At 41.0% G+C, this 8,588-nt stretch overlaps 1 protein-coding gene across 4 annotated transcripts in view; it reads left to right on the top strand.

Annotated features, from left to right (window-relative positions):
• LOC113642636 (very low-density lipoprotein receptor-like) overlaps positions 1–8,588 on the top strand; it is a 109,975-nt gene that overhangs the window by 15,282 nt on the left and 86,105 nt on the right. For all 4 annotated transcript variants that reach the window (XM_047800438.1, XM_047800436.1, XM_047800435.1 and 1 more), the window contains exons 8-9: positions 1–122; positions 8,152–8,296. The exon at positions 1–122 is cut by the window's left edge and continues 18 nt beyond it. In XM_047800438.1, the coding sequence (XP_047656394.1) occupies positions 1–122; positions 8,152–8,296 (267 nt within the window). The remainder of the gene's footprint in view (positions 123–8,151; positions 8,297–8,588) is intronic.

The raw sequence follows: 8,588 nt of genomic DNA, 5'->3' as shown, positions 1-8,588 counted from the left end.
TGTACTGGGCCGACTCGGGCCTGAACACCGTGTCGAGGGTGGCGTACGACGGCCTGCACAGGAAGACGGTGGTGGAATCAAACGGTTATCTGAACCAGCCGTTTGGACTGGCCGTGTTTGAGGTTAGTGTTTTTAGCTTCTGTGCTGCAGTGTGAGAAAACACACAGTCTGTAGTTAATGTTACACTCCAACACCAAGTCACATGACAGTGACGTTGCATTGAAAAATCTCTTTCATTTATTTTAAAGGTTGAACATGTTTTTAAATGTTGTCCTGTGGTCCTTTTCAGGGCAGATATTTAAATTAAACAAAAATCTATCATGTATATAAATATATAATTGTGATAAATTAACAAGCAAACTTTAAGTTTCATTCTTTTATCTGTTTTTCTATAGTAATATATACAGTATATGTTAGAGACGCACATGCACACGCTCACACACACCCAAGCGCGCACACACACACACACACACACATGCGCACACACACGCATACACACAACTGCACGTGCAAGTTATTGCAGTTTTTTGTTCGGTTTAAAGCCGACATCACACACATTAGTATAAATCATGTTGTCTCAGGCACATCACTGCTTTAACACCAAAAAAGAGCAACACCAACAAAAATAACAGGAGTAAAATAAAAAGATGAGCTCAGAGATTTCTTATGTTTTATGTCTGTTTTGAATCCTCTCTGTCCTTTGTGTTGTTATTCATTTCTGTCATGTCTCAAATTCTTACCCTGCTTTTATACTCCTTTTGATTATCCCTGTGTTTAGGCTGTCAGCGGTATTTGTTCTGTTTGGAGCAGTTTTACGTGTCCTCATGTTCCCCCTCCTGCATGACCTGAGGTGGTGGTGTTCTGGGTTCTTGGTTTTTCTGGTTCCAGATCTTGTTTTCATTTCTTGGTTCATGTGTCCGGATTAAGTTTGACGTCATTTCTCGCTGATCGACTAACGCTCATCTAATTCCTCTGTTTGAGATCCCATGTGGATTCTGTTTCTCTATTAAATGCTAAATAAAATGACATTAACAGTAACCATGACAACAACCTCCAAATTATAAACTGCGAAAACACTAAGAAAACTTACAAGAAAAATACACCCGTGGGGACCCGGGGTAGAATAGGTCCTCAGCACCCCCTTGCTGATCGTAAGAGGCGACAAATGGGGCGACTCGTTGGCCGTGAGTTGCGACTTGTGTCGTTGGAGGAAGAGGTCCTGGTGCTTGAGGATTGTGGTTAGTTGCGACTTCCACTTATCCAACACATCACTTTGGCTCCTACTTCAATCAGACGGGAGGTTGGGAAGGCCCGTCCCAATCAATCGGCTAGTCAGGACTCGCCCTGGAAATAGGTTGATTTGCAAACATCTGTATAACTCGCATCTTCCAGAAGATGTTGGCGAAGCGTCAATTGAGTATTGTGGATTTCGTGTCTATATGCTCAAGTATACCATTTCTGTATCCTTGATGTACATCTGGTGGATGTCCGTGGCTCTGTACATCCCCTTGTAGGGCTCTGAGGTGGGTGAGGAGCAGGGATTATGAAAAATATACTTCTAACATGGCGAACAAACAAAACACCAAAAAACGATTACTAGACCAGGATTTGGAGGTTGAACTAAAGACTGATCTTTTTTTCTCCTCTGATAACGAAAACTGGCAAAGATTTATTTTACTGGAATCATTGACTAAAGACATGCCTCTTACCAAACTGTCTCCTTTTGCAATCCAAAAAGGAATAACTGGAATTGCGGGAGCAGTCAGAGATATCAAGAAGCTGCGGTCTGGACAGATCTTGGTGGATTGTGCTAGGAAAGCAAACTCAGACAATCTACTGCAAGTAACGACCTTGGCTGGTATAGATATTAAAGCCTTCTGTCATCCTTCTTTGAACAATAGCAAAGGCGTGATCTGCACCAGAGAGCTGCAGGATATGGATCGACGCTGATATAACCTCGGAACTGAAACAACTGGGAGTGATTGATACCAAAAGAATTATCATCAAAAAGGATGGACAAATGATCAAAACAGAAACATACATCCTGACTTTTAACAAACCTCAACCCCCTGAAAGAATCAAACTTGGATATCTAAGTGTCATTGTGGATATATTTATACCAAATCCACTGAGATGCTTTAAATTTCAGAAATGTCAGAAATTCGGTCATGGTTCTGCAGGATGTAGAAATAAGCCGGTTTGCCAGAATTGTGGTGAAGAGGAAATGGACTGTTCAAAGCCCTCTAAATGCAAAAACTGCTTTGGAGATCACGCAGCTTCATCAAAGAATTGTCCCATGTGGATTAAAGAAAAGAAAATACAAAGAATGAAACACACAAGGAAGGTAAGCTATGTCGAAGCTCGCAAATTGGTTGAAGGACTCCCTGTTTTTACTTTGAAGAAGTCTTGTTCTGCTGCTGTTATACCGAAGACACATACTAGTAGTTGTCAGACAGATCTAACTTGGATATCCACAGATAAGCCCAAAGACGTAAGCGGTACAAAGAATTTGAATTCTCAAAAAACGAGGAACATTTACATTCAAACCAAGCAAGTTCAAGATGTACAACTGGAACAAAGCGGTTCAAAAGTCCTTCTGGAGGAGCAGCGGTCTTGGTGAAAAACAATTTAATTCACAGTCATATAGCGTTGGATACCCAATTTCAAGCAGTAGCGGTTCAAATTACTCTCCACAGAGTAGTAACAGTATGCTCTATTTACATTCCCCGTGTGAAAGCATTTTACCTCAGGAAATGGATGAGCTTGTTTCACAACTGCCAATGCCATATATACTCATGGGTGACTTTAACAGCCATAATACCTTATGGGGAGAAGACCGATGTGATGTTAAAGGGAAACGAATGGAAACTTTTATAGTGAATAATGATTTGTGTTTGCTAAATGACGGAACAAAAACACATCTTCACCCAGGTCATGGTACCTATTCAGCGATTGATTTGACAATATGTAGTGCCGATATCTACCTTGACTGCTCATGGAGGGTCTGGGATGACCTCTGTGGAAGTGATCATTTTCCAGTTATCATCACATTTCCACAAGTGAGTATCCAAATGAGGCCTTCAAGGTGGCAACTTAAGAAAGCAGACTGGCCTTCATTTCAGACTATGTGCAGAGAAAAATTGGTTCTTGCTAACCAGGACAATCAATGCTCCATAGAATCCTACTCCCAACAGTTAATTGATATTGCAAATGAGACAGTTCCGAACACATCAGCAAAGTCTCACAATAAAGCTAACCCCTGGTTCAATGAGCAATGTAAGAAGGCTATTAAAACACGGAAAAAGGCTGAACGGTCTTTTAATAAACACCCATCAGAAACTTGTTACGTCTCAAGATTTGCAGAGCTCAAGCTCGTAGAGTCATAAATCAAGCAAAGAAACAGAGTTGGAGACAATTTGTGTCAAGTTTAACCTGTTATACTCCCGCGAAGAGGATTTGGAACATGATTCGTAGAATGAAGGGCATGGAGAGTGAGTCTTATATACAGCATATTAAAGAACAAGGGACACTTCAGACAAGGGAGATGGATATAGGAAATACATTAGCTGACTACTTTGAAAAGAACTCATCAATGGAGAATTGCCTCCCTGAATTTCAACTAAAACGAGCACGGCAAAAATGTAAAGAACTGAATTTCTGTTCTGATAACATGGAAGTATATAATCATCCCTTCAAGATGTAAGAATTAATAAACTTTTTAAAATGTTCACATGATACTGCTGTTGGCCCAGATAAAATTCACTACCAGTTTTTAAAGCACTTACCTTACTGTGCTTTAACTCTTTCTTTTATTAGATCATTTTAACACTGTATGGCTTTCTGGGAAACTACCGGATTCTTGGAAGAAAGCAACAGTGATTCCTATACCTAAACCAGGGAAAGATCACACTGATCCAAATAACTATAGACCCATTGCCTTAACCAGTTGCTTATGTAAAACCATGGAGAGAATGATTAACAACCGCCTTGTTTGGATGCTGGAATCAAAGAAACAATTAACTGACTACCAGTGTGGATTTAGGCGTGGTAAGGGCACACTGGACCAACTAATTCGACTGGAGACGTACATCAGGGATGGTTTCATCAGGAAAGAACATGTTGTTGCTGTCTTTTTTGATCTAGAAAAAGATGATACAGCATAGAGGTATGGGATTTTGAGAGATCTTCATCGTATGGGCTTTAGAGGAAGACTTCCTATCTTCATTTCAAACTTTTTATCCAGTAGATGCTTCAGAGTCCAAGTAGGAAACTCTCTATCAAATATTCACAGACAAGAACTTGGAGTTCCCCAAGGAAGTATTCTCTGTCACTCTCTTCAGTATCAAAATTAATAGCATTGTGGAAGTTATTGGATCGGACATATTCTGCAGCCTTTATGTGGATGATTTGAGCATCTGTTATAGAGGGAGAAATTTGAGTATGAATGAAAGACATTTGCAATTATGTATTAACAAACTTAGCCAGTGGACCACTGAAAATGGTTTTAAGTTTTCCAAAACCAAAACTGTTTGTATTCATTTCTGCCTTCAGCGAACTCTGCATCATGACCCAGAACTTTTTATCAAGGGAGATCAGATTGAAGTTGTTAAGGAAAGTAAGTTTTTAGGTCTTCTTCTTGATAACAAAATGACTTTTATACCACATTTAAAATTGTTAAAAATCAAGTGCCTGAAAGCTATGAATATTATTAAAGTCTTGGCCAAAACAAAATGGGGTGCAGATTACATCGTTCTTCTGAGAGTGTATAGAGTTCTCATTCGATCTCGTTTGGACTATGGCAGTATAATTTATGACTCTGCCAGGAAGTCATATAAACAAATAATTGATACAGTGCATCACCAAGGGTTACGACTAGCTTTAGGTGCGTTTAGAACCTCTCCAGTGCAGAGCTTATATATTGAAGCCAATGAACCTTCGCTCCAAAACAGACGGTTAAAACCATCACTTCAATATGCTATTAAACTGAAAGCGAATGAAAATAACCCAGCATACTCTGCAGTTTTTAACCCTCAGTTTGATCAGTTGTATGAGAGTAAACCAAGATCCATCAAACCTTTCGGCGTTCGTATTAATCCACACTTACGACATTTGAACGTAAATTTGGACAACTTACGTCAAACACACTTCAGTTCCTTGCCTTCTTGGATATTAAAGAAACCTGTAATCAACATGGCTTTAGGACATCAGAGAAAAGGTGTGACTCATCCAAATGTTTATAGACAGCAATATATGGACATAAGAAGTCAGTACCCCTTACACTTACCAATATTCACGGATGGATCAAAAGCAGAAAATGGCGTAGCTGCAGCAATGATGACTGGACATCAACAGTATGGAACTAGAATTCCAAAAGAATGCTCAATTTCCACAGCTGAAGCCTGTGCTTTGCTCTTAGCTTTGGAACACATTGATAATTTCCAACTGAAGAACACTATAATTTTTACCGATTCTAAATCGTGCCTTCAAGCAATGGAATCCTTGGAGCATAACCATCCGTTGATTGATACTATTTTAACCAAAGTTGATCATCTACAGAATCAATCCTATAATGTAAATTTCTGTTGGATTCCAGGACATGTTGGACTTTCAGGAAACGAGCGAGCTGATGCAGCTGCTAAGAAAGCTTTAAGGCAGAATGTGACTGGATGCCAAATTCCTCCCTCAGAATATAGCCCTATTATCAATGATGTGTACTAAATAAGTGGCAAGAGGAATGGAATACATGGTCGAATAAAAAATTGTTTGAAATACACCCTGAAATTACTACCAGGTCTCTAATACCTACGAGCTCAAGATTCGATCAGATGATCTTAACCAGATGTAGAATCGGACATACAAGGCTGACACATGAATACCTGCTGAAAGGACAAGACCCCATTCAGTGCTCGTACTGCAGCATTCCCCTTACTGTCAAACACATTCTGTTGGACTGTCCTGCGTATAATGACAACAGAAGGGTATTTTATGAGGCCAATTCATTTAAAGAGCTATTTTACAAGGTTTCATCAGAAAAAGTTTTAGAGTTTCTGTCATATATTAATGCAAAAAAATTAATTTAAGTTGTCTATATTTGTCAATATTTATTCCTGTGATTTTAGGTTATTTTAGTTCTTATTAACCGTTCTTGCCATGAAGATAGCCTCAGTAGCTGACATGGCAGTAAACTACAGTAACTAACTAACAAGAACAATAACGATGATAAAGAACAATAAAAAACATTCTTCTATTTTTAGCTTATAATAAAAACATTAACGTAACAACAGCAACAAATTGTGAGTCTTCCTGCTGGTTTTGTTTAAAAAGTTTGTTGTAACTGTAAGAAGAAAAAGTCCATCACAGAATCACAATAATGACAAAAACAACCCTGAAAATCAGAACATAAGGACAAACAGTAGGAATCATAACTACAGTAATGAAGCAGATTTATTTCAGACTCGATGAAGAGAGACGTGTTGAAGCACATTTAATAACCTTTGCCCATTGGATCCACTCCCTACCACTATGCTCCAGACCATCTCGCAAGACATTTTGCCCTTCATTTCCACTATCGTCAGTAGATCCATAGCATCTGGCCAGGTACCAACTACTTTCAAGAGAGCAAGGGTTATTCCCATCCTAAAGAAACCTGCTCTGGATCGATCACACATTAGTAACTACAGACCGGTATCACTTCTCTCGTTTCTTTCAAAAAATTCTTGAACGCATTGTCTATAATCTCTTTCTCTCACAGAACAACCTCCAAGACCCCAACCAGTCTGGCTTTAAAGCAGCTCACTCTACAGAGACAGCCCTTTTGGATGTCTCTGAGAAACTACATGCTGCTAGATCAGCCAAACTGTCATCCATCCTTATCCTCCTTGACCTTTCAGCAGCATTTGATACGGTCAACCACAAGACTCTCTTATCCACTCTCAAAAGTCTTGAGATTTGCGGATCAGCTTGGGAATGGTTTGCTTCCTACTTGGAAGGACGCTCATATCAGGTAACATGGAGGGGAGTGACATCTGCTCCACGCAGACTCTCCACTGACGTCCCACAGGGCTTAGTACTCGATCCTCTTCTTTTCTCCCTGTATACTCTCTCTCTTGGTGAATTTATTTCATCACATGGGTTCTCTTTCCCATCCTCCGATGCCACAGCTTCTGACCGGATCTCAGCATGTCTGGCAGAAATTTCATCATGGATGACTGCTCATCAGTTAAAGCTCAATCCTAGCAAAACTGAACTGCTGTTCATCCCAGGTGATTCATCCCAGGTCATGACCTTACTATATCCCTGCACAACGATCTGATCTCCCCTTCAGCCACAGCTCGCAACCTTGGGGTAACCATGGACAATCAACTGTCCTTGTCCACTCATGTTGCTAATGTGACTCGCTCATGTCGGTTTCTTCTCTACAAGATTAGAAGGATTCAGCCATTTTTGTCCACACAGGCTGTTCAGGTACTTGTTCAGTCTCTTGTCATTTCTAGACTGGATTACTGCAATGCACTGCTGGCAGGTCTACCTATGAACGCAATCCGTCCTCTGCAAATGATCCAAAAGGCAGCTGCCCGGCTTGTTTTCAACCTGCCAAAGTTCTCGCATACCACCCCACTGCTGCGATCCCTCCACTGGCTTCCGGTAGCTGCACGCATCCGATTCAAAACACTGATGCTGGCCTACAAAGCCAAAAATGGACCAGCTCCCTCTTACCTCAAAGCCCTCATCATTCCTCGCACTGCACCCCGCAACCTCAGATCTACCAGCACTGCTCGACTGGTTCCACAATCTCTCAGGGTAAGAGGCAAGTATACTACAAGACTCTTCTCTGTTCTGGCACCAAGGTGGTGGAATGAACTTCCCCTAGAGGTCCGGACAGCTGAGTCACTGGCTATTTTCAAGCGGTGGTTGAAGACCTACTTATTCAGGAAACACTTCAACTAGCACTTCTTTCCTTATCTTTTGCAAAAAAAAACCTAGTGAACCAGCATTAATGTATTCAATGTTAGAGATTTAAGCACTTATGTATGTCGCTCTGGATAAGGGCGTCTGCCAAATGTTGTAAATGTAAATAATGTAATAATGTGTGTGTGTGTGTGTGTGTGTGTGTGTGTGTGTGTGTGTGTGTGTGTGTGCGTGCGTACACAGAGTAGTGTGTACTGGACCGACAGGCTTAAATCTGCGATCTGCCGTGCTGATAAACACAACGGGGCTCTGCTTAAAGTCACCCTGATCTCTGGAGTGAGCTCTCCAGCAGGATTGCTCATCTACCACCGGCTCCTGCAGCCTCCAGGTGAGCACTAAGCTGTGACGGCTCCATCACACAAACCTTCAGGGCTCATAAAACTCCTTCTTCCTGGGGCGGGGGGAATGTAGCATCAGGCTTTACAGCACTCTCTTCAGCCAGAACTGGTGCTTTTATCAGGTGGAGGAATCACGAGGAGCTACAAATACCAGTGGATTTTAGTGCAGAATCTTTAGAAGGTCGGTGTTCGTGAATGAAGGAGCCAGAGTCCAGACCTGAATCACACTAAACCACTGTGTGGAGACCTGAAGCTGTGTCCAGGAGACCGTCTGATGTAAAT

This window comes from Tachysurus fulvidraco, chromosome 14 (genome assembly GCF_022655615.1).
Source record: "Tachysurus fulvidraco isolate hzauxx_2018 chromosome 14, HZAU_PFXX_2.0, whole genome shotgun sequence".
NCBI classification, from domain to species: domain Eukaryota; kingdom Metazoa; phylum Chordata; class Actinopteri; order Siluriformes; family Bagridae; genus Tachysurus; species Tachysurus fulvidraco.
This window is presented reverse-complemented; position numbering and strand designations above follow the sequence as displayed.